Source organism: Anolis sagrei, chromosome 12 (genome assembly GCF_037176765.1).
Source record: "Anolis sagrei isolate rAnoSag1 chromosome 12, rAnoSag1.mat, whole genome shotgun sequence".
Classification (NCBI taxonomy): domain Eukaryota; kingdom Metazoa; phylum Chordata; class Lepidosauria; order Squamata; family Dactyloidae; genus Anolis; species Anolis sagrei.
In genome coordinates this window covers 9,533,609-9,561,203 of record NC_090032.1, presented here as the reverse complement: position 1 = coordinate 9,561,203, position 27,595 = coordinate 9,533,609, and the positions used below count along the sequence as shown (strand labels likewise).

The 27,595-nt window shown below is 44.7% G+C and overlaps 1 protein-coding gene across 1 annotated transcript; it reads right to left on the bottom strand.

Annotated features, from left to right (window-relative positions):
- Positions 1–1,201: 1,201 nt before the first annotated feature.
- On the bottom strand, positions 1,202–27,595 carry BBS1 (Bardet-Biedl syndrome 1). The gene is made up of 17 exons (XM_067472408.1): positions 27,433–27,595; positions 25,704–25,780; positions 24,893–24,927; positions 22,661–22,933; positions 20,907–20,953; positions 19,918–19,956; positions 17,183–17,255; positions 15,299–15,430; positions 14,262–14,368; positions 11,837–11,957; positions 10,863–11,021; positions 10,701–10,770; positions 8,980–9,138; positions 8,676–8,809; positions 5,316–5,450; positions 3,876–3,962; positions 1,202–3,550 (listed from the first exon to the last, which is right to left on the bottom strand). Exons 1-17 carry the CDS (start codon positions 27,459–27,461, stop codon positions 3,464–3,466), a joined length of 1,764 nt encoding a protein of 587 aa, XP_067328509.1. The 5' UTR covers positions 27,462–27,595; the 3' UTR covers positions 1,202–3,463.

Below are 27,595 nucleotides of genomic sequence, written 5' to 3'. Positions count from 1 at the left end.
TGGCCCCCTCTCTCTTCATTCTGCCTCAGAGCGGCAGTTGGTGCTGGGGGAGGGGTTTCCAGCTGATGACATATGCAGGAGACAAGATGGAACTGTCCCCTGGCCCCCTCTCTCTTCACTCTGGCCCAGAGCAGCAGTTGGTCCTGGGGGGAGGGGTCCCCAACTGATGACATATGCAGGAGACAAGATGGAACTGTCCCATGCCCCCCTCTCTCTTCACTCTGGCCCAGAGTGGCAGTTGGTGCTGGGGGAGGGGTTTCCAGCTGATGACATATGCAGGAGACAAGATGGAACTGTCCCCTTGCCCCCCCCCCCACTCTTCCATTTGCCTAGTTTCCAATTCTCACTTGCCCAGTTTCCAACAGACCTCACAAGCTCTGAGGATGCATGCCATAGATTTGGGTGAAACATTAGGAGGGAATGCTTCTGGAACATGGCCCAGAAAACGCACAGCACCCAGTGATTCCAGCCCTGAAAGCCTTTGACAACGAAAGGAAAACCATTATTTCTCCAATTCCTTCAAAGCCATGGATGATTTTGAAGATCTCAACTAAATGTTTTATAATATACTGGATGTGATGAACCTTTGATATTTATTGAGAAAGACATTTACATACCGCCATTGAGCACTCCTCCAGGTGGTTTGTAACAATAACACAAAATACAAGAAAAAACACCGTAACAAACAAAAGATAACACAATTAACAGGCAAAAAATACCCACCAAAACCTGACATGTATTATCTTCAAGCCCACATAAGAAAATGCCATTAGAAGTATGAACTACAATTGTTGAAAGCAGAGGTGATTATAATGCAAAACCTAGTACATATTATGCATCTGGATTGAAATCCTTGCACCATTTCTATTTAAGAATGGCAAAATCATTCTACCTTGAGAAGAGAAAGGGAATTACACGTTCGAGAGTAAAAGATATGCATGTTCAAAATGTTAGTTTTCATGCTGGATGCGATCTGCTTCAACATTTATATCTCACCAGAGAATTTAACCATCTGCTTTTATAAAGATAATAATAATAATTATTATTATTATTATTATTATTTAATACAAACAATTATTTAATACAACACAGCAAACAAGATCACTCTTTGGCTGTTGTATTGGATCACACGTCAGACCCTTCTCAAGTGTCTAGGACTATGTGATGCATCGGCAAATAATGTATGCAGATCCAATTAGGGTGGCCTTTTATTTATTTATTTATTTGTTTGTTTGTTTCATATACTTATACCCCGCTCTTCTCACCCCCAAGGGTGGAGACTCAGGGCAGCCTCACAGCAAACACCATTCGGTGTCATCATAATGATAAGAGCAATCAACAAATTCATTAAAACAAAACATTAAATAAACAGTTGTTAAAACACACCAATTAAAATGCAGGTCTGTGAGAGAGAGTGAAAGAGGACATTAACGGAGAAGCAGCTGGAAAATTAGATAGAGGAACAAGTTAAAGATAGTCTGAAACCTGTTTTTATGTACTAGTATAACATTCCCTTTGGGAAGAAAGGAAAGATTGAATGAAACTCATACTGAAACGTTATTTTGTAATCAGCAAGCATTTGAACCTCTGTAACCATTACGCTTTTGCCATAAGAATGCTACAAATAAACTATGTTACTGTTTCAGAGAGTGAGAGGACATTCGCTGAGAAGCAGCTGGAATATTAGATAGAGGAACAAGTTAAAAACAGTCTGAAACCCTTTTTATGTACTAGTATAACAGTCCCTTTGGGAAGAAAGGAAAGACTGAATGAAATTCATACTGAAACGTTATTTTGTAATCAGCAAGCATTTGAACCTCTGTAACCACTACGCTTTTGCCACAAGAATGCTACAAATAAACTATGTTACTGTTTCAGAGAGTGAGAGGACATTCGCTGAGAAGCAGCTGGGATATTAGATAGAGGAACAAGTTAAAGATAGCCTGAAACCTAAGGCTAACCTAAAGATAGCCTGAAACTAGTATAACAGTCCCTTTGGGAAGAAAGGAAATATTGAATGAAACTGATACTGAAACGTTATTTTGTAATCAGCAAGCATTTGAACCTCTGTAACCACTACGCTTTTGCCATAAGAATGCTACAAATAAACTATGTTACTGTTTCATTTCAAACAAAGCCTCTCTCTCCATACATCACCTCCAACTCGAGAAGTTACAAAAGGTGTTAAGAAGGGTCTCAAGTGATCTTTTATTCTTGAGTGGTACGTTTGCACAGGCTGGCAGCCTGCCCCCTTCCTGACTGTTTTATATTTTTGGTGATATAAATAAAGAAAAGGACCCTTCCGCCACGCCACAAGTTTGAGTGCCTCACATATGGCGTGGACAAGGGACAGGGCCTTCTCAGTGGTGGCCCCCTGCCTGTGGAATTCACTCCCCGGGGAAATTAGATCATCATCATCTCTCCTCTCTTTTAGAAGGAATTTAAAAACATGGATATGGGACTAGGCCTTTGGGTAATCTGGCAGATCGACAAAGAGCTTTGGAAACTAATAGTGAGTCCATTAGTGAGTGGACTCACTAATTATAGAACTCAGTGAAACGATGGCCACCAGGCTGGCTTCTTTTCTAGTAGGTTTGTATCAACTTAACGTTTTAATTATTTATAATTACTGTTTGTTGTGAATAATTGTAGGCATTGAATATGTGCCGGAAGCCGCCCTGAGTCACCCCAAGGGGGTGAGAAGGGCGGGGTAAAAATACTCGAAATAAATAAATAAATAATGGTGGTATTGGTGGGATGGAAAAATAAAGGTCCACCTTGCCAGGTGAAGGAACCGAGTGCATTTCATATTTAATGAAACTTTTGCAGCTGACAGATGGTAATTTTGTCAGCGTCAATTGTTTTTAAGTGCTGGCCAAGGTCCTTAGGCACTGCACCCAGTGTGCCGATCACTGGGACCACCTTTACAGGCTTTTGCCAGAGTCTCTGCAGTTTAAATTTTCATATCATTTCAGCTTAATATTTGTTAGCTATTTATATTATTAATAATTATTAATGAGCTTTATCGTCATCATCATCATCATGCCAATTGAAAGGCCCATGCCAGCCCCACATCAGTCACACAAATTCATTATTATTATTATTAATTGTGTGATTAATGCAAAGTTGGTGCTTTCCTCCTCCGGATGTTTTGAATCCAGTTGATTCAAATGACTCGATGCAGCAATACACCCAGAAACAAACTTTAAATAAAACTAATATTTATTTAATTTCTGGCCTTAAGCTTCCCAACTTGGCCTTCTAGCTATTTTCTACTCTGTAGTCTGGACACAGATTCTCCCCCAAACCAAAATGTTTGGGTGCTAAGCTGCTATGGGATAAGATCCCTCTCTAAGTGACCAGATCCAGTGCTAGAGGTCACAGAGATCCTATTGCTGACAGTCCCAGCCTGGAAAGGAACAGAGAAGCAGACCTGTTATCTTTCTCCCCCTTTGACAGTAGGTCATACGGCTGCCAGGCCTTCGCTGACCGGCATGTTGATGTGCGCTGTGAGCAGGGGTTCAGTCGCTCCCTCGCGCAGTACAAATACCTGCAATGAGAAGAAGACAGCATGGATGGGGCAGCAATCCAGTCCAACCCCATTCTGTGAGGCAAGAAGACACCATCCAAGCCCTCCCAACAGATGGCTATCCAGTCTCTGAATCATAGAACCCCAAGGGCCATCCAATTCAACCCCAAAGCACAATCAAATCTCACTAGACATTCTGGAGTTTAGGATGGCAGATGAAGGGAGAGCCATGCCAAAGGGAACAGAATTAGAAAAAGGCAGAATATGAAAGTCTAAGACCACAGAGATATAGAAGCCGAGGGAAAAACCTGCTCAGGATAGAGAACATCAATACTTAGTCACCAACCTTAATAATATCAGAGATCCCTTGGTTGCTGAGACATTCCACAAAGGTGACCAGTGGGTAGTTCAGTCCCGGGACCAACATAGGGGCCTGAAAAGAGAGAGGAAGAAGTTTTGGGTCATTCTCGATGCGAGCAAGGTATTGCGTAGAAGGGAGGAAGAGGAAAAGATGAACAGAAGGAATAGTTATGTCTTTCAAGCAAAAATATTCTGCTGCTGATGCTGGTTCACTGTCAGTCTCCCATCCAAGTACCAAGCAAGGCTGACCCTGTTTAGCTTCCAAGATCAGACAAGATCCTGAGGATATTGATACTCCAAAATACTATTTATTTATTTACGACTTTAGATGCCGCCCTTCTCACCCCGAAGGGGATTCAGAGCAGTTTACAAGATATATATATACATACAATGTATTAATAATAATAATTTTTTATTTATACCCCGCCACCATCTCCCCAAAGGGGACTGGGGGCAGCTTACATGAGGCCATGTTCATCGGTACAGAAACACAATACAATACAAAAACACAACGGAAAATCAGAAAATAAAATAACATAAAATACAAAAAGTACAAAATGTAAATATACAGCACAACAATATAAAATCAAAATACTAAACCACTAAAAATGAACACAGTGGGCAGTTCAAAGATTAGGGCAGTGCAAAATATCAGGAAGGGGGTGGGTATTATATTATTACCATAGTACAATATCAGTATTATATATTACTATATTGTTCTATACTATTACATATAATATAAATATATAATTATAATATCATATTATTATTAGTATTACATTGCATTACATTATATTATAAGTATTATATGTATATAAAATATATTACATTATATTATTAGCATAGCACAGGAGACAAGGTAGAACTGTCCCCTGGCCCCCTCTCTCTGGCCCAGAGCAGCAGTTGGTGCTGGGGGGAGGGGTCCCCAACCGATGACATATGCAGGAGACAAGATGGAACTGTCCCCTGGACCCCTCTCTCTTCACTCTGACCCATAGCGGCAGTTGGTGCTGGGCAGAGGGGTCCCCAACTGATGACATGTGCAGGAGACAAGATGGAACCATCCCCTGGACCCCTCTCTCTTCACTCTGGCCCAATGCAGCAGTTGGTACTGGGGGGAGGGGTTCCCGACTGATGACATATGCAGGAGACAAGATGGAACTGTCCCCTGGCCCCCTCTCTCTTCACTGTGGCCCAGTGCCACAGTTGGTGCTGGGGAGAGGGGTCCCCAACTGATGACATGTGCAGGAGACAAGATGGAACTGTCCCCTGGATGCCTCTCTGGTATAAATCTGGTTAAGTCTGGATTTACAGGCCACAATAAATCAGCCAATCCTATGCATCTCAGTTACTATAAACAATGCATTGCAGTGAAAAAAGAATCTGGAGGAAGGGGAACTCCTCCATAGGAGAATGATAGGGTTACCTTAAAGAAAGGCTTCTCAACGGAGTACAGCTTCTCATCGTAGAGGAAGGTGACAAGGAGGTTAGCGACTGCCCGGGTCTCTGACATGTTCTGGAGGTTGAGGCTCAGTTTGAAGGTGGGACCCATGCCCTGGACCTGCAGAAGTAAAAAACCGTTCAGAGCTTGGGAGCACTAAGTTGTAGACAATGGCATAGATCCCACAGACCTCATGTTTGGCCCCTTTTACAGAATGATTCACGGAGCGGGGTGGGAATAAATAGCCAATCAGGTTTCTCTCTCTCATTTGGAAGGACTAAAACAATTACAAGAGCCAGCTTCCCATTACAGTTCCCTTGGCAGGAACCTCTCCACAAAAGTCAACATTGACATGAAATACACCACCTGAGATCTGCGAGCGCAGCATTTTTCCAAATGAAGCAGAGAGTGTTTGAGGACCGGGACATCCGTAGGGAGACCAAGGTGCTTGTTTATAAAGCTACTGTCCTCCCAACTCTGTTATATGCCTGCGAAATGTGGACTGTCTACAGACGTCAACATTGACACTGAAATACAACACCGCCTGAGCTCTGTGAGTGCAGCATTTTTCTGAATGAAGCAGAGAGTATTTGAGAACCGGAACATCAGTAGGGAGACCAAGGTGCTTGTTTATAAAGCTATTGTCCTCCCAACCCTGTTCTGCGCCTGCAAAACGTGGGCTGTCTACAGATGTCACACTCAACTCCCAGAACGATTCCATCAGTGTTTCCGCCAAATGTCTTGCAAGGACACGTGGACAAATGTCAACGTGCTGGAAGAAGCAAAGACCACTAGCATTGAAGCAATGCTCTTATGCCATCAACTCTGCTGGACTGGCCACGTTGTCCGAATGCCTGACCACTGTCTCCCAAAGCAGTTACTCTACTCCCAGCTCAAGAAAGGTAAACAGAATATTGATGGACAGGAAATGAGGCTGGCTTGACGCGCCTTCCTCTATATAAACTTTTCAAATCTAATGAAAGAGTGCTAACCCATCGATTAAATTTATTTATTTACAACATTTATATGCCGCCCTTCTCACCCTGAAGGGGACTCAGAGTGGCTTACAAGTTCTATGTAAATACAATATATTATATTACTACCATAGTACAATATCAGTATTATATATTACTATATTGTACTACACCATTATATTGTAATATTATTAGTAATATTACATGTAATATAAAATATATACCGGTAATTATAATATCATGTTATTATTATTAGTATTATATTGCATTACATTATAATATTATAAATATTATATGTATTTATATTATATTATATTATATTATTTGCATAGCACAGGAGACAAGGTGGAACTGTCCCCTAGCCCCCCCTCTCTGGCCCAGAGCAGCAGTTGTTGCTGGGGGGAGGGGTCCACAACTGATGACATATGCACGAGACAAGATAGATCAATAGGTACACCTCCATCAGGAAGGTAATGGCGCTCCATGCATCATGCTGGCCACACACACACACATAATATATATTAAATTATTAGCATAGTACGTTATCAGTATTATGTATTACTGTATTGTACCACACCATTATATTTATTTATTTATTTATTTACTGCATTTGTTGACCGCCGTTCTCAGCCCTAGGGCGACTCACGGCGGTGTACAACATATAAAAACAGTTTACAATAGACAATATCACAATATCACAACAAAATCAACATAACAATCAATAATACCATTACACTAAATCATCCGCGCCGTCTCATTGTAGAATCATAAACCAAACTCGTTATCCATATTCCGTTCCGATCGTCATTACCAATAATTGTAGCACTTAGTCAAACGCCTTCTCAAATAACCATGTCTTTAGACTCTTGCGGAATGCCATAAGGGAGGGCACCTGTCTGATGTCTACAGGGAGGGCGTTCCACAGCCGGGGGGCCACCACCGAGAAGGCCCTATCTCTCATCCCCGCCAGACGTGCCTGTGAGGCAGGCGGGATCGAGAGAAGGGCCTCCCCAGACGATCTCAAGGTCCTCGTGGGCTCATAGGCCGAGATGCGGTCAGAAAGGTATTTTGGGCCGGAACCGTTTAGGGCTTTGTAGGCCAACACCAGCACCTTGAATTGGGCCCGGTAGCAGATCGGCAGCCAGTGGAGCTGGAACAACAAGGGCGTTGTATGCTCCCTGCGTCCCGCTCCTGTTAGTAACATGGCTGCCGCGCGCTGGACTAGCTGAAGCTTCCGGGCCGTTTTCAAGGGCAGCTCCACGTAGAGAGCGTTGCAGTAGTCAAGGCGGGATGTGACCAGAGCGTGTACTACCGTGGCCAAGTCAGACTTCCCGAGGTACGGGCGCAGCTGGCGCACGAGCCTAAGCTGTGCAAATGCTCCCCTGGTCACCGCTGAAACCTGGGGATCCAGGCTCAACGATGAATCCAGGATCACACCCAAGCTGCGAACCTGTGCCTTCAAGGGGAGTGCGACCCCGTCCAGCACAGGCTGTAACCCTATACCCTGTTCGGCCTTGCGACTGACCAGGAGTACCTCTGTCTTGTCTGGATTTAATTTCAATTTGTTCGCCCTCATCCAGACCATTACAGCGGCCAGGCACCGGTTCAGGACCTCGACAGCCTCCTTAGTAGCAGGTGGGAAGGAGTGACAGAGTTGGACATCATCTGCGTACAGATGACACCGCACCCCGAAACTCCGGATGATCTCACCCAGCGGCTTCATGTAGATATTAAACAGCATGGGGGACAGTATAGAGCCCTGTGGAACCCCACAAGTCAAAGGCTGTGGTGTTGAACAGGTGTCCCCCAATAACACCTTCTGGGTGCGGCCCTCCAGAAATGACTGGAGCCACTGCAAAACAGTGCCTCCGAGGCCCATTTACGCGAGGCGTCCCAGAAGGATACCGTGGTCGACGGTATCGAAGGCCGCTGAGAGGTCCAGGAGCACCAACAGGGACACACTCCCCCTGTCTAGCTCCCGGCTCAGATCATCCACTAAGGCGACCAAGACCGTCTCAGTTCCATGTCCCGGTCTGAAACCAGACTGTGCCGAATCCAGATAATCCCTGACATTTCACCTGCATCTATGGCAAGCATCCTCTGAGGATGCTTGCCATAGATGCAGGAGAAACGTTAGGAGAGAATGCCTCTAGACCATGGCCATACAGCCCGAAAAAACCTACAACAACCCAGTGATTCTGGCCATGAAAGCCTTCGACAATACATTATATGTATATACTATATATTATATTATATTATTACTAAAGCACACGAGACAAGATGGAACTGTCTTCAACTGTAGCCCCTTCTCTTCACTCTGTGAATGTGGGGGTCTGTTCCCAATTCTTAACGCCCCTTTCTTTCTCCTCACCACGGCATTCATCTTGAGCGGCTCCTGCAGGGACTCCGAGACAGGCGTCATGCTGCACTCCAGCGCCCGGACGTAGGCCCTTGCCGCCATGAGACGGATGCGGCTCAGGTCAGTCTGGAACACCTGGTGCATGGCTGGGCAAGGAAAGAAGTAAATGGAAGAACAGAGAAAGGAAAGAGAAGGCCTTTCCCCACCTCCCACCATTGAAACAGCCTCTGCATACAGAAGTGAGGCTGTGCAACTCCATGGAGGAGCACGGGCTTTGCCTGCAATTTCTTCGATGGTCATGTCTTTGTCAACTCACCCACTCCGCTCTCTCGCTCTCGCAATGTCTGGTCCACATAAAGTTTCGTTTTCTTTGGCACGTTGAGCTTGATGCTCTGCGCGACAGGGGCTCCGACCGCCGCATCACCTTTGCTGAACGTGGCAGTGCGCTTCAAGATCTTGATGATCAGACCCCCACCTGAGAGGAAGCAGAAAACACAACCAAAGAAGTCAGCCATAGCAGAGCACCTGATGAACCAACCTGCACTTACTTACTTAGGTGACCCTTCATTGTCCGAGAGGATAGTCTTCCAGGATTAGTGTTCTGGTGGGTCCGTAGGTGACTGTGGAGCCCTCTTCTTGACCTGCATCTTCTCCCACAGTGAGGGCATCGGTGTCCAGGTGGAAGGCGGTCCTGGTCGGGGTTGGCTTGATGCACCTTCTTCTTGGCACATTTCTCTCTTTTGCCCTCCATTCGTGCCTCTTCAAATTCTACAGCACTGCTGGTCACAGCTGACCTCCAGCTGGAGCGGTCAAGGGCCAGGGCTTCCCAGTTCTCAGTGTCTATGCCAGAGTTTTTAAGGTTGGCTTTAAGCCCGTCTTTCAATCTCTTTTCCTACCCACCAACATTCAGTTTTCCGTTCTTGAGTTCGGAATAGAGCAACTGCTTTGGGAGACGGTGGTCGGGCATCCAGACAACGTGGCCGGTTCAGCGGAGTTGATGGCGGAGGAGCATCGCTTCAATGCTGGTGGTCTTTGCTTCTTCCAGCACACTGACATTTGTCCACTTCTTTTCCCAAGAGATTTGCAGGATTTTCCAGAGGCAGCGCTGATGGAATCGTTCCAGGAGTTGCATGTGATGTCTGTAGACAGTCCACATCTTGCAGGCATAGAGCAGGGTTGGGAGGACAATAGCTTTATAAACAAGCCCATTAGTATCTTTACGGATGTCCCTGTCCTCAAACACTTTCTGCTTCATTCGGGAAAATGCTGCACTCGCAGAGCTCAGGAGGTGTTGCATTTCGGTGTCGATGTTGACTTTGATGGAGAGGTGACTGCCAAGGGAGCGGAAATGGTCCACATTTTCTAATGTTACACCATTAAGCTATATCACTGGCATTGGGGAGGGGTTGGCTGGTGACTGCTGGAACAGCACTTTGGTTTTCTTGATGTTTAATGACAGGCCAAGCTTTTCGTAGGCTTCTGCAAAGGTGTTTATTTATTTATTTATTTACTGTGCTTATAGACCGCTGTTCTCAGCCCAGGGGCGACTCACAGCGGTGTACAACATGGAGAGAACAAGGTGCAAATTACACGAGATAATCTAACAACAACCTAGCAATATCAAAACATCGTCATCAACAACATCAACAATCTCAATATCTATAATACAAAAATACAAAAAGTCATTCGCGTCGTCCCATCGTTTAGAGTGGCTTTTAGGTCTTCTTCTGAATGCGCACAGACAACGTTGTCATCAGCATACTAGAGTTCTATAACAGATGTGTTGTAACCTTGGTTTTGGCTTTCAGTCTGCTGAGGTTAAACAGTTTGCCATCTGTCCGATAGATGATTTCCACTCCGGTGGGAAGCTTCCCATCAACAAAATGAAGTATTATAGTGATGAAGATGGAGAATTAAGTTGGGGCAATACATCCCTGTTTGACACCTGATTCCACCTGATTCTATTGCACAATCATCAAGGTCAAAATTTCAAGGCCTTAAAATGTTGGACTAGTTAGACATGCCGCCTCTTCTTACCTTTGGTTGTCATCACAAGGGTGTTATCCTCACGACCGTATCGGCCAAAGCAGATGCTGGTCACAATATCCTGTCAGCAAGGGAATAAATAAAAGAGTCAGAGGAGGTCCTTGGCAGGAAGGTAAGAATGTTCTCCCTCCCTTCCTGCGAACTATGTCTCACCTGCGTTTGGATGACGTTCACAAGGTTCTTGTCCCGGTACATGTGGATCTCCATGTTGGCCAAAGCCACCAGCACAGCTTGAAAGCTCTGGAACTTCTCATCAAGGAGACCCATTGTGACGGGGGTTGCGGGCAAAGAAATCACCCAGAGCTTCTTCCCCTGCAAATGGGAAAAGGGACATCAGGGACAGGCCGAGTTTGACTATTTGAACTTGCTGATTTTTTTGCCATAATAATATACTGCATTTATATTCTATATTTAGAGAATAATAATCTATATAAATAAAAATGTAACATTCGTTTGTGGGATTAACAGAACTCAAAAACCACTGGACGAATTGACACCAAATTTGGACACAAGACACCTAACAACCCAATGTATGTCCTTCACCCAAAAAAAGGATTTTGTCATTTGGGAGTTGTAGTTGCTGGGATTTATAGTTCACCTACAATCAAAGAACATTCTGAACCCCACCAACGATGGAATTGAACCATACTTGGCACACACTTCTCCCATGATGAACAGAAAATACTGGAAGGGTTTGGTGGGCAGTGTCCTTTGGTTTTGGAGTTGTAGTTCACCTACATTCAGAGATCACTGTGGACTCAAACAATGATGGATCTGGACCAAACTCTACACAAATACTCAATATGCCCAAATGTGAACACTGGTAGAGTTTGGGGAAAATAAAATCTTGACATTTGGGTGTTGTAGTTGCTGGGATTTATAGTTCGCCTATAATCACAGAGCATTCTGAACCCCACCAATGACAGAATTGGGCCAAACTTCCCACACAGAACCCCCATGTGGGCCACAGCACCGCATGGCAGGGGACAGCTAGTATACATATATATAATATGTGTGTGTGTGTGTACTTGCAAGTGTGACAATATTGATGCTCCTGGCCTTAAAAAACAGTCCCAGGTCCCTCCAAACATCCCCCTTGCATGCCCAATTCCCCACCTCTCAGATACCTTCTGAGTATAGCTTTGCAGCATCTCATCTGAACAGGCGGCAACAATATTCTTCTGGACCCGAACCAAGCCCAACGCTTGAGCACTCAGTTCAATGCAGTATTTGGGTCGCTTGGAGTCCCTGTGTGGGAGAGGGAAAGGGAGGGAATGGATCAGGACTTGGAAAAAAAACTGCTTCATCAGAGGTTTACCACCAAATTAACGTATTCCAGCTCAATCTGATTTATATGATTTGCATTTTATTGATTGTTTATTAATGTTGTGTTATTGATGTTGTTTGATGTATTTTGGGCTTGGCCTTATGTAAGTCCGAGTCCCATGAGGAGATAGTAGCGGGGTACAAATAAAATTCTATTATTATTATTATTATTATTATTATTATTATTATTATTAATCTGCAGAAAGACAGGATATAAGGATCACCTCAGCTGACCTTCTGGGTTTATAACTAGTTTTGCCTTACCACTAATCCACTACTAGAAGAGACGGAGAGCTTAATCTATGCTGATGATCCTGCCATCACTGCTCAAGCAGGGAGCTTTGAGATGGTAGAACAGAAGCTCTCCGAAGCTCTAGGGGCTCTTACTGCCTATTACAGGGAAAACCAGCTGATACCCAACCCATCTAAAACACAGACATGTGTCTTTCATCTTAAGAACAGAGAAGCATCCCAAGCTCTGAGGATTACCTGGGAAGGAATCCCACTGGAGCATTGTAGCACACCCAAATATCTGGGAGTCACTCTGGACCGTGCTCTGACCTACAAGAAGCACTGCCTGAACATCAAGCAAAAAGTGGGTGCTAGAAACAATATCATATGAAAGATGACTGGCACAACCTGAGGATCACGACCAGACACAGTAAAGAATCTGCCCTTGTGCTGTGCTACTCTGATGCTGAGTACGCACGCCCAGTGTGGAACAAATCTCACCACACTAAAACAGTGGATGTGGCTCTTAATGAGACATGCCGCATTATCACGGGGTGTCTGCGCCCTACACCACTGGAGAAATTGCACTGCTTAGCCGGTATTGCACCACCTGACATCCGCCAGGAAGTAGCAGCCAATAGTGAAAGGACCAAGGCAGAGACATCTCCAGCGCATCCCATTTGGGTATCAGCCAGCACGTCAATGACTCAAATCTAGAAATAGTTTTCTAAGATCTACAGAGACACTCGCTGGAACACCTCAGCAAGCGAGACTCCAAAAGTGGCAGGCTCAAACCCAGCACTTCAAGCAATGGCTGATACCAAATGAGAGACTCCCCCCTGGGCACACAGAAAACTGGGCAACTTGGAAGGTGCTGAACAGACTGCGCTCTGGCACCACGAGATGCATAGCCAACCTCAAGAAATGAGGCTACAAAGTGGAATCCACAACATGCGAGTGTGGAGAGGAGCAAACCACTGACCACCTGCTGCAATGCACCCTGAGCCCTGCCACATGCACAATGGAGGACCTTCTTGCAGCAACACCAGAAGCACTCCAAGTGGCCAGATACTGGTCAAAGGACATTTAATCAACTACCAAACTCACAAATTTTGTATTTTGTCTGTTTGTTTGCTTTGTTCTGTTAGAAATGTAATATAATTGACTGGTTGTCCTGACACGACAAATAAATAAACAGCTTTAGGTTGCTTCCGTGTCATTGCATGTTTGGGTCAAACCTGAAACAAGAAACGGTTCGGGCCTCGCCTATCTCTGCGATCGCATCTCCCTAAGATCCACTGGGGGGGGGGGGCTCCTCTCGCTCCCACCACCATCTCAAGCCCGGTTGGTGGAGACGAGGGAGAGGGCCTTCTCCGTGGTGGCCCCCTGCCTCTGGAATGCCCTCCCCAAGGAGATAAGGCTGGCCCCATCCCTCAACTCCTTCTATAAGAACTTATACGGTTGAGCCTGAGCTGGCTTTTCTCTCATCAGACCCTGCTAAGATTATTCTCAAAACAATCATGGACTAGGTGACCTTTGTGGTCTTCTCCAACTCTATGATCCAGCATCCTTCTGCAGGTTTAGTTGCCCTATAGCTGCTGGCCTCTAATATCTCTGCATGCTTCAACACTCCATGTATAAATATGTGAGAGGAAGCCACAGGGAGGAGGGAGCAAGCTTGTTTTCTGCTTCCTTGGAGACTAGGACACGGAACAATGGCTTCAAACTACAAGAGAGGAGATTCCATCTGAACATGAGGAAGAACTTCCTGACTGTGAGAGCCATTCAGCAGTGGAACTCTCTGCCCTGGAGTGTGGTGGAGGCTCCTTCTTTGGAAGCTTTTAAGCAGAGGCTGGATGGCCATCTGTCAGGGGTGATTTGAATGCAACATTCCTGCTTCTTGGCAGAATGGGGTTGGACTGGATGGCCCAGGAGGTCTCTTCCAACTCTTTGATTCTATTATTCTATGATTCTATGATTCCTTCATTCTCCCACCTGCGGAGGATATAGATGCATCCATTACGGCAAGCCACTGTGAGTCGGTATTCCACATCAAACTGCCCAGTGACATCCAGGAATGCTGGCACACTCGGCACCGTCATCTGGGATGTGAAAGTAAGATATAAACGCTGAAATTAGACTCTAACCCCCAAACTCCAGCACAAAATAAGTGGAAATTTTGAATGAGTGTCTGCCAATAAACTGAAGCGTTCACTAGCTGGCAGAGGAAGTTCCCGGCAAGTCTGCCACCCAGTTTCCTGAATGTAAGACATATTTATTTATTTAAAACATTTATATTCCGCCCTTCTCACCCCGAAGGGGACTCAAGGTGGAGCACAACATATATATGGCAAACATTCAATGCTGGGACACAAATTCTTATATACACAAACATTAAAAACATTTATCAAAATATTAAAATACATCATTTAAAACCGTCCTAGTCATCCACGTCAAATCTAATTGGCCTGGTCATCTTTCCTATTGCTGCTTTATTGCCCTGTGCTGAAAGCTTGGTCCCACAGCCAAGTTTTTACCATCCTTCTAAAGGACAGGAGGGAGGGGGCCGACCTGATCTCACCAGGAAGGGAGTTCCATAGCTGGGGAGCAATCACCGAGAAGGCCCCGTCTCTCATCTCCACCAATCGTGCCTGTGACAATGGCGGGACGGAAAGCAAGGCCTCCCCGGAGGATCTTAATCTTCGCAATGGTTCATAGGGGGAGATGCGTTTGGACAGGTCATTTGGGCCAAGGCCATTTAGGGCTTTATAGGGCAAAGCCAGCACTTTGAATTGTGCCCGGTAGCTGCGAACCTGGGCCTTCAAGGGGAGTGTAACCCCATCCGGCCCACGTTGTGACCCCTATATCCTGCCTTTCATTGGACTATTTGAAGCTTCCGAGCAGTCTTCAAAGCCAACTCCACGTAGAGTGCATTGCAGTAGTCTATCCTAGATGTAACGAAAGCGTGGACCACCATGGCCAAGTAAGGGGTAACCTTTCCAAACTGGAATATATGAGAACAGAAATCTCACCTTCGCCAGGATGGTAAAAGCTTCAGGGTCCAAGATTAGGATTTCATTGTTCTCCGTTCCAATCACCAAGCAACTGACAGCATCCTCATCCACCATGTTCTTCTTCAGGGTAGCCATGCAGGTGATCACAGTCTGAAAGACAGATACCAAGGTGCTTGTTTATAAAGCTATTGTCCTCCCAACCCTGCAAGACGTGGACTGTCTACAGACGTCACATGCAACTCCTGGAATGATTCCATCAGCGTTGCCTCCGGAAAATCCTGCAAATATCTTAGGAAAACAAGTGGACAAATGTCAGCGTGCTGGAAGAAGCAAAGACCACCAGCACTGAAGAGATGGTCCTCCAGCATCAACTCCGCTGAACCGGCCACGTTGTCCGGATGCCTGACCACCGTCTCCCAAAGCAGTTGCTCTACTCCGAACTCAAGAACGGAAATCAGAATGTTGGTGGGTAGGAAAAGAGACTGAAAGATGGGCTCAAAGCCAACCTTAAAAACTCTGGCATAGACACTGAGAAGTGGGATGCCCTGGCCCTTGAGCGCTCCAGCTGGAGGTCAGCTGTGACCAGCAGTGCTGCAGAATTTGAAGAGGCACAAATGGAGGGCGAAAGAGAGAAACGTGCCAAGAGGAAGGTGTGTCAAGCCAATCCCGACCGTGACCGCCTTCCACCTGGAAACCAATGCCCTCACTGCGGGAGAAAGGAGCCCCCAGTGGCGCAGTGGGTTAAACCCCTGTGCTGGCAAGACTGAAGACCGACAGGTCGCAGGTTTGAACCCGGGGAGAGGCGGATGAGCTCCCTCTATCAGCTCCAGCTCCCCATGCGGGGACATGAGAGAAGCCTCCCACAAGGATGATAAAACATCAAATTATCCGGGCATCCCCTGGGCAACGTCCTTGCAGACGGCCAATTCTCTCACACCAGAAGCGACTTGCAGTTTCTCAGGTCGCTCCTGACACGACAAAAAAAAAAAAAACTGTGGGAGAAGATGCAGGTCAAGAATAGGGTTCCACAGCCACCTACGGACCCACTGCCAGGATACTACACTTGGAGGACCATCATCCTCGGACTACGAGGGATCGCCGAAGTAAGTCAGTAAGTCTTGACTCCACCATAGGATAGGGAATCAGCACCATAAACCTCTTTCATCTCATCAAACATCTCCTTTTGTGTGTGGCCTTTCAAGCAAAGGGTTGAACTAGATGACTGCTGTGTATTCCACTGTATTGTTATTGTGTTTTGGTTTTACTTTATTGTAATATGCTGTTGGGCTTGGCCTCATGTAAGCCATCCTGAGTCCCCATTGGGGAGATGGTGGTGGGGTATAAAATAAAGATTATTATTATTATTATTATTACTATTATTATTATTATTGGAGCCCCCGGTGGCACAGTGGGTTAAACCCCTGTGCCGGCAGGACTGAAGACTGACAGGTCGCAGGTTCGAATCCGGGAAGAGGCGGATGAGCTCCCTCTATCAGCTCCAGCTCCTCATGCGGGGACATGAGAGAAGCCTCCCACAAGGATGACAAAAACATCAAATCATCCAGGCGTCCCCTGGGCAACGTCCTTGCAGACGGCCAATGCTCTCACACCAGGAGTCTCTCCTGACATGACAAAAATTATTATTATTATTATTATTATTATTATTATTATTATTATTATTATCAATTCTCAAACCTGATGCCAGCGCATGTAAAATCAAGACTGTTATCAGATCAGAGTTGTAAACCTATAGATTACAGCTTCGGCATCCTGTGATAAATAGAAGTGTATTGGGAGAAATATTTAATGAACACCTCTCGTATTATGTTGGGTTTGGTCTGATGCAGCAGGGTTCTTCTTACGCTTTGAGGAAGAGAATATGCTCCCACCTTCTGCTCTCACCTGACGCTTGATGGCTTGCATCTTGTATTGATTCACGAATGATTCCATCTCAGGGAGGTCAAGGGACAAAAACCTACAGAAGAGGAGGAGGAGGAGAAGGAAGAATGATTATTTTTATTTACAGTATTTATATTCCGCCCTTCTTCTCACCCCGCAGGGGACTCAGGGCGGATTACAGTGTACACATATATGGCAAACATTCAAGGCCAATTTGACATACAACGTATACAGACATACACAGAGGCTATTTAACTTGTTCTGGCCGCCAGGGGAGCTGTTGCTTTCATCGTCCATCTGCGACGCTGATACAGTACTTCCGCATTCCCCGCATGCTTTTGCTGGAGTGCTTTGCTGGAGTCTTTTTTTATGGCCTCATAATTTAGTTAATTTAGCCTCTCCACACAAGGTGGTACCTAATTTTTCTACTTGACAGATGCAACTGTCTTTCAGGTTGCAAAGGTCAACAACAGGTTACACAATTGGTTGGAAGCCCACTCCAACCCGGGCTGGCTTCGAACTCATGACCTTTCGGTCAGAGTGATCTTAATGCAGCTTACAGAGAGAGCGAGCGCATATGGACCTTATTCTGTCAACAATCCACTATGGGATGAGTGAACACATAAATAGAAGGTCAGCTGCAGTCCTCACCTTTTTGCCTTGTTTTTTTTTACTCGTGTTTTATTTTGAAATGGTCATATGACTGGTCAAATAAATAATAATAATTATTATTATTATTATAACTCGACTGACTAAGGTTTGAAAGAACAACCCAGAATGCTGAAGTCTAACAACCAGAAGCACCAGACACAAAACAGTCACTCAGAATCATAGAATCGTAGAGTTGGAGGAGACCTCATGGGCCATCCAGTCCAACCCAATTCTGCCAAGAAGTGGGAAAATTGCATTCAAAGCACCCCCGACAGATGGCCATCCAGCCTGTTTAAAAGCTTCCAAAGAAGGAGCCTCCACCACACTCCGGGGCGAAGAGTTCCACTGCTGAACAGCTCTCACAGTCAGGCAGTATTCCTCATGTTCAGATAGAATCTCCTTTCTTGTAATTTGAAGCCATTGTTTCGCGTCCTAGTCTCCAGGGAAGCAGGAAACAAGCTTGTTCCCTCCTCCCTGTGGCTTCCTCTCATATATTTATACATGGCTATCATATCTCCTCTCAGCCTTCTCTTCTTCAGGCTAAACATGCCCAGCTCCTTAAGCCGCTCCTCATAGGGCTTGTTCTCCAGACCCTTGATCATTTGAGTCGCTCTCCTCTGGACACATTCCAGTTTGTCAATATCTCTCTTGAATTGTGGTGCCCAGAATTGGACACAATATTCCCGGTGTGGTCTAACCAAGGCAGAATAGAGCATGGGGACCATTACTTCCCTAGATCTAGACACTATGCTCCTCTTGATGCAGGCCAAAATCCCATTGGCTCTTTTTGCCGCCACATCACATTGCTGGCTCATGTTTAACTTGTTGTCCACAAAGATCTTTTTCACACATACTGCTCTGGAGCCACGCATCCCCCACACATCAGCCAACAATGTGATGTGGCGGCAAAAAAAGCCAATGGGATTTTGGCCTGCATCAATAGGAGCATAGTGTCTAGATCTAAGGAAGTAATGCTACCCCGCTATTCTGCTTTGGTTAGACCACACCTGTAATATTGTGTCCAATTCTGGGCACCACAATTCAAGAGAGATATTGACAAGCTGGAATGTGTCCAGAGGAGGGCGACTAAAATGATCAAGGGTCTGGAGAACAAGCCCTATGAGGAGCGGCTTGAGGAGCTGGGCATGTTTAGCCTGAAGAAGAGAAGGCTGAGAGGGGATATGATAGCCATGTATAAATATGTGAGAGGAAGCCACAGGGAGGAGGGAGCAAGCTTGTTTTCTGCTTCCTTGGAGACTAGGATGTGGAACAATGGCTTCAAACTACAAGAGAGGAGATTCCATCTGAACATGAGGAAGAATTTCTTGAGTGTGAGAGCCGTTCAGCAGTGGAACTCTCTGATCTGGAGTGTGGTGGAGGCTCCTTCTTTGGAAGCTTTTAAACAGAGGCTGGATGGCCATCTGTCAGGGGTGATTTGAATGCAATATTCCTGCTTCTTGACAGGGGGTTGGACTGGATGGCCCATGAGGTCTCTTCCAACTCTTTGATTCTATATCTTGTAAGCCGCTCTGAGTCCCCTTCGGGGTGAGAAGGGTTGCATATAAATGTCGTAAATAAGTAAATAAATAAATGTCCAGGGTGGGAGAAAGAACTCTTCTTGGCAGAACGGGGTTGGATTGGATGGCCTATGAGGTCTCTTCCAACTCTATGATTCTATATCTCAGTCCATTATGTACTGCACACCACAAACTATACACTATACATGTATTGCTAAATATCACAGCTTCTAAGACGGTGTTTTAAAACGAACAGTCAAACGAACAATTCACAAAAGCAACAATTCAGTATATTTGTTGTACAAATGATGAACCCCAAGTCTGAAAGAAAGGGATTTAGAAAACATCAGCCACAGAATGGCATATTTTCCTTGCCTCCTAAAAAAGTTAACGTATTGGTGGGGAATTGAAAGCTTTGGATATCTACCAAAGATTACACAGAACTCAATCATGAATCCTCAATCTGCTCTATGTAGGGAGGGCTAAACAAAGGCCATTCCTCCGTCTCAAGATTGTGCTCCTACCCAAGGCCAAAACAGAACATGTGGATGCCGATGCCAAAGAACTCACCTCAAGGACTGCACTGATAAGGGCATCTCAGCATTTTCTCTGTTAGGGAAAATAAGAAATGTCAGGTGAATTTGAGAGATATAGGAAACTTACAGATTTAAAGACTCATACTATGTACTTTAAGCAAACCCAGTTGTATTTGTAAACATCAAAAAAACCAAGATTATGGCAACAAGAATGATAGACAACTGGAAAATAGAGGGAGAAAATGTGGAGGCCGTGACAGACTTTGTATTTCTAGGCGCAAAGATTACTGCAGATGCAGACTGTGGCCAGGAAATCAGAAGACGCTTCCTTCTTGGGAGGAGAGCAATGTCCAGTCTCAATAAAATAGTAAAGAGCAGAGACATCAGACTGGCAACAAAGGTCCGCCTAGTCAAAGCCATGGTATTCCCTGTAGTAACCTATGGATGTGAGAGCTGGACCTTAGGGAAGGCTGAGCGAAGGAAGATAGATGCTTTTGAACTATGGTGCTGGAGGAAAGTTCTGAGAGTGCCTTGGACTGCGAGAAGATCCAACCAGTCCATCCTCCAGGAAATAAAGCCCGGCTGCTCGCTGGAGGGAAGGATACTGGAGACAAAGTTGAAGTACTTTGGCCACATCATGAGGAGACAGGAAAGCCTAGAGAAGACAATTATGCTGGGGAAAGTGGAAGGCAAAAGGAAGAGGGGCCGACCAAGGGCAAGATGGATGGATGGCATCCTTGAAGTGACTGGACTGACCTTGAAGGAGCTGGGGGTGGTGACGGCCGACAGGGAGCGCTGGCGTGGGCTGGTCCATGAGGTCACGAAGAGTCGGAGACGACTGAACGAATGAACAACAACAACAACAAGTTGTATTTTGGGACCCTCCATCCCAACGAATTCCAAGAATGGAGTCATGCATTTCATCTTCAGCTGTGTAAGCTCTAAATCTTCCATCCACCCAACATTCGGAAATGGCTGAGAGGAGAGTGTGCCTTTGCCCTCCCCAGGCTCCATGTTTCTCACCGTATCTCCTCCAACATCTCTTTCATGGACATCAGGTCAACCTTGTCCTATGGAAAGAGAAGAGAAGTAGTAATTTTTATTGATTAGCCCTTAGGCCAGTGTTTCTCATCCTGGGGGTCGGGACCCTTGAGGGGGTTGTGAGGGGGTGTCAGAGGAGTCACCAAAGACCATCAGAAAACACAGTATTTTCTATTGGTCATGAAGGTTCTGTGTAGGAAATTTGACCCAATTCTATCGTTGGTGGTGTTCAGAATGCTCTTTGATTGTAGGTGAACTATAAATCCCAGTAACTACAACTCCCAAATGTCAAGGTCTATTTTCCCCAAGCTCCATGGTCCTAGTTGGGCAAATGGAATATTCGTGCCAAGTTTGGTCCAGATCCATCATTGTTTGAGTCCACAATGCTCTCTGGATGTAGGTGAATTACAAATTCCAGACTCAAGGTCAATGCCCACCAAACCCATCTAGTGTTTTCTGTTGGTCAGGAGAGTCCTGTGTGCCATGTTTGGTTCAATCCCATAGTTGGTGGAGTTTAGAATGCTCTTTGAATGTAGGTGAACTATAAATCCCAGCAACTACAACTCCAAAATGACAAAATCATAATATTTTGAGGGATGGTCACTCCTTGTGTTGTGAGATGTTTTGTTGCCAAATTTGGTGTGATTTCGTTCATTAGTTCTTTTGTTTTTAAGGTACTCATTACAGACAGAGTATTATATATATATATATAACAATTTTATGTAAATATTCAAAAACATTTAACCTACTGATGCCTCAATTAATGTAATTGTATTGGTATCTATGTTCATTTTGAGATTGACCAGTACCTGCTGCATTTCCCACCCTCGGCTTATACTCAAGTCAATTCGTTTTCCCAGTTTTTTGTGGTAAAATTAGGTGCCTCGGCTTATATTTAGGTCGGCTTATACTCGATTATATATGGTAGATCAGTGTTTCTCAACCTGGGGGTCGGGACCCCTGAGGGGGTCGCGAAGGGTTGTCAGAGGGGTCGCTAAAGACCATCTGAAAACACAGTATTTTCTGATGGTCATGGGGATTCCATGTGGGAAGTTTGAGCCAATTCTATCATTGGTGGAGTTCAGAATTTTCTTTGATTGTAGTGAACTATAAATCCCAGCAACTACAACTCCCAAAAGTCAAGGTCTATTTTCCTCAGACTCCACCAGTGTTCACATTTGCACATATTGAGTATTTGTGCCGAGTTTGGTCCAGATCCACCATTGCGTGAGTCCACAGTGCTCTCTGGATATAGGTGAACTACAACTCCCAAACTCAAGGTCAATGCCCACCAAACCCTTCCAGTGTTTTCCGTTGGTTATGGGAGTTCTGTGTGGCAAATTAGGTTCAAATCTATCGCTGGTGGAGTTCAGAATGCTCTTTGATTATATGTGAACTATAAATCCCAGCAACTACAACTCCCAAATTACAAAATCAGTCCTCCCCCAACCCCACCAGCATTTACATGTGGGTGCATTGGGTATTTGTGCCCAATTTGGTCCAGTGAATGAAAATGCTTCCTGCATATCTGATATTTACATTATGATTTATAACAGTAGTAAAATGACTGGTATGAAGTAGCAACAAAAACAATGTTATGGTTGGGGGTCACCACAACATGAGGGACTGTATTAAGGGGTCCCGGCATTAGGAAGGTAGAGACCCACTGTGGTAGATCCTTAAATATGCGCACAATTTTCTAAGTTTCTGTATAATGTTTATATTGGCTTCCTTACCTCTTTAGCCTGGTCCCAAACACTCTTCTCCATGGGGTTAAGTTCCAGAGAGGGCAATGTAAACTTGAAGTAGGGACGTAGGTTCTTGTAGACGTAGATGAAGGGCCCAGAGGCCACGGCTACGGCAGGCATGCGGGGCTCGTGTTGCTCCATCAGGAAGGTGGTGACGCTAACCGGCAGGTCTGGCAGGGCATTCTCACTCAGGAGGCCCATGCCTTGATACACCTTCAGCTTCATCTCATGCCCTGTCGAACCCAGGTCACCCACCACCAGCTGGGGAAGAAAACAGAAAGAATATACAGCCATTCCTCCGCATTTCAATGTTGACATTTGTGAATTTGACTATTCAGATATTGTGGTTCTGTAATCAATTCATTCAGTCATGCTGGAAGACCTAGAGATTTCTAGCAAAAACAGGTATCTGCCTGCAAAGGAAATAAGAAGAGGGCCTGATCTCCTGTGGCAGGAAGTTCCACAGTCTTTCCCTGCAAATCTTCATACATTTTCCCTCTTGTTACTAAATGAAACAACAGGCAGGAACAAACTCCCATTCTTTCAGCAGAGATTTCAAGGGACAGCAGTGGCAGCCCTTTCTACTGACATATGTTGGGGACCATAAAAAGGAGGTTCATAGGTTCAACTAGCTATGTTAAACTTATAAACAATCACAGAATATGCTCTTAAATTCTATACTGAAAAAATATGTGTGGGAATGCTTGAACAATGTGAATTAGGATGGAAATTAAAGTCAGAGATGGCAAGAATAATAAATAATAATAAACATTATTTATACCCCGCCACCATCTCCCCAAAAGGGACTTGGGGCGGCTTACATGAGGCCAAGCCCAAATAACAAATTACAGCAAAATAAAACCAAAAACACAAACAATAAACAACAACATCATCTATATCAATAAAAATGTAATGTTCGTGTGTGGGATTAACAGAACTCAAAAACCACTGGACGAATTGACACCAAATTTGGACACAAGATACCTATCAAGCCAATGAGTGTCCATCACCCCTAAATCACACACAAAAAAAAACAGCAGAACAAACTTAAAAATCCCAAAAATAAACTATATATACATATACACATACACTCATATACACATACACATGCATACATACACACACACATATATACACAAGCATACACAAATATACACATACATATACACATACACACATACATGCACACATACACATATTTACATATACACATACACATATAGACATACATACACACATATATATACACAAGCACACACATATACTCAATATACATATAAACACAGAAATACACAAATATATACACACGTATACACACATATATACACACACATATGCACACACACACATACATCTGTCTATATATATATCGATATCTATCTATCTATCTATATATATGCAAACACACATATATACACATTTACACAAATATATACACACAAACACATATATACACACACAAAACATATACACTGACTGGGCCACAGCAACGCGTGGCAGTGGACGGCTAATAATTACATAAAACATATGAATTCATAACGATATAAAATTACAATAAACACAATCACAGTGACAATGGGCAGGCTACATGTAACGATTAAAAGAAAACTAATTAAAAACTGATTAAAAACTCAGGTGAGAAAAAGGAGAAGCAGGTTATTTGCGGAGGAGGGTTCATTAAAACAGGGGTTGTGGAATCAAACTTTCCCACAAGGAGAGGGGGGACGTATACTCCAATGACAAAGCGTTGAGGCTAAGCAATAGTGTGAGTTTGTATACTTACTCACCAAAGGCGCAGCGGAAGAGCCAGGTTTTAAGGTTCTTTTTAAAGGTTTCTAGGGTAGGGGCTTTCCTAATCTCTCCAGGTAATGAGTTCCAGAGTCGGGGGGGCCACAGAGGAAAAAGCTCTCTGCCTTGTGCTTACAAGGCAAGCTTGTGAAACTGGCAGGGGCGAGAGAAGGCCCTCCCCAGAAGATCGGAAGGCCCGAGCTGATTCATGGAGGGAGATATGGTCACAAAGGTAGGCAGGTCCCAAACTGTTAGGGCTTTATAGGTGATAACCTACACCTTGAATTGGGACGGGAAAATAAACAGCAGGCAGTGGAGCTCCTTAAACAGGGGGGTTGAGGAAGAACCAGGATAGCCATTCACTTGCAGGTGTAATGGAAGTGAAAAGGACCAGAAGCAAACTTACTGATATGACAATGTTTGTCCCCTTACCTTACAGTCTCCATCACCGTAGAGGTCAGCCAGGGCTAGAATAGAAAGGACACTTCTGTTTACTTTGTTTGACAAGAAAACCAAGGCAGCAGTACAGTGGGTCCTTGCTATCCGCTGAGGTTTAGGTATCCAGGATCTTCCATGTATATATATATATAGAGAGAAGGGGGGTCCAATTACATACAATAGCATAGTAAAATAGGATCCCATATATTGCTTTTTGGACTGAGGCTACAGTGTGGATACCGAAATGATGGATATAAAGGGTGAACTGTACTATGAACCTAGATAGGGAGCCATTGTTCACTGCTTCTGCCTCTGGCAACAAATAATAATAATAATAATAAACCTTTATTTATACCCCCCTACCATCTCCCGGATGACTCGGTGCAGCTTACAAGAGGCCGAGCACAACAACACAGCAATACAGACAATAAATAAACTCATAAACAAAGCAATAAACAATAACAGTAACACCACGACGCATTAAAAACCTATGGCAGGGCCAAATGTAATAATTAAAATTTTAAAATACTGAGCATGACAAGGTGACATATAACTAGGATGGGTTTTTGGAGAGAAATGGAGTGAGCAGATAGTCCTAGATCATTAGTAAAGTGCGATTTGGGACATGTTGCTTAGGCTGGCCCTGGTGTAATCTTCTGAAAACCTAGGCAAAATCTTTTTTTAAAGTAATGTGAATATATGCAATGAGCCATCACCAGGAGTGTTTTGTTTTCCTCATACCACCCCACCTAAACTGGAAGATTTCCCTTGTTAGATAGAGAATGAAAAAAAGATTCAGACTTACTGACACAAGAGGAAAATGTGTACAGGTTGGCCACTGGGTCATAGTGGGCATCCAGCCATTTCGAATTCGCTGGAGGACTGGTGGAGGAAAGGGTGAAAAAAATACAATCAGAGAAATATCTTGAAACTTTAGATATTTTCAAGTTAGGGATATCTCCAAGATAATAATAATAATAATAATAATAATAATGTATTGTCGAAGGCTTTCATGGCTGGAATCACTGGGTTGTTGTAGGTTTTTCCGGGCTATAGGGCTATGTTCTAGAGGCATTCTCTCCTGACGTTTTGCCTGCATCTATGGCAAGCATCCTCAGAGGTAGTGAGGTCTGTTGGAACTAGGAAAAATGGTTTGTATATCTGTGGAATGACCAGGGTGGGACAAAGGACTCTTGTCTGTTGGAGCTAGGTGTGAATATGTATTGTCGAAGGCTTTCATGGCTGGAATCACTAAGTTCTTGTGGGTTTTTCCGGGCTATATGGCCATGTTCTAGAGGCATTCTCTCCTGACATTTCGCCTGCATCTATGGCAAGCATCCTCAGAGGTAGTGAGGTCTGTTGGAACTAGGAAAAGGGGTTTATATATCTGTGGAATGACCAGGGTGGGACAAAGGACTCTTGTCTGTTGAAGCTAAGTGTGAATGTTTCAACTGACCACCTTGATTAATATTTGATGGCCTGGCAGCGCCTGGGACAATCTTTTGTTGAGAGGTGATTAGATGCCCCAGATTTATTTATTTATTTATTTGCTTCGCTTATATACCGCGATTCTCAGCCTAATGGCGACTCATTGCGGTGTACAACATAGAAAACAGGTGCAAAATACAATATACAATAAAATATCCGCAGTACATCATTATCAAAACATCTCATCAAAAACATCAACATTACTACAAGCCATTCCGAGTCATCTCATCGTCAAATTCACAATCCGATACCATTTCCGTTGTTCCATTCCTAAGGTTGAGTTACCAGTCATTGCACTTCTATTCAAATGCCTTCTTAAACAGCCAGGTCTTTAGCTTCCTGCGGAATATCAACAGGGAGGGGGCTAGCCTGAGATGTCCACGGGAAGGGTGTTCCACAGCCGAGGAGCCACCACCGAGAAGGCCCTGTCTCTCGTCCCTGCCAGCCGTGCCTGTGACGCAGGCGGGATCGAGAGCAGGGCCTCCCCGGAAGATCTCAAAGTCCTCGTGGGCTCATAGGCCGAGAGGCAGTCAGTTAGGTATCTTGGGCAAATCGGCAGCCAGTGGAGCTGGTACAGCAGAGGAGTTGTGTGCTCCCTGAGTGCCGCTCCTGTTAGAATCATGGCTGCCGCACGTTGGACCAGTTGGAGCTTCCGAGCCGTCTTCAAGGGCAACCCCACGTAGAGAGCGTTGCAGTAGTCTAAGCGGGATGTAACTAGAGCGTGGACTACCGTGGCCAAGTCAGACTTCCCAAGATTGTTTCCTCTCTGCCATCAAAGTAGTGTCATCTGCATATCTAAGCTTGTTAATGTTTCTTCCTGCTATTTTCACCCCAGCCTTGCATTCGTCAAGAATCAAAGAATTATAAAATTAAGAGACAGGAGAAAAGACAGAGGGAGAAGCAACCAAAGACATTGGCACAGGTCCCAGGCAAATGGCTTCCTCCCCTGGCTTGCAACTACAAGGGCTTGAGAGCACGAAAGATACCCTTGGCCTTCTTTCCCCAGCCCCCAAATTGATGTTTATATCGTCTCTCGCCATGTTTACCCTTCTCCGCTGCTTCCAGAGGCCGCCATCGCAAATCCTCCAGTAGGCCGAGGGAATCCGTTGCCATAGAAACGCCACGGAGGCCAATGGGTGCAGCAAGGAAATGAGTCCCCCAGCGAAAAAAGCGGCCCGTGTTCATTAGTTCCGATTGGATCAATGTCCT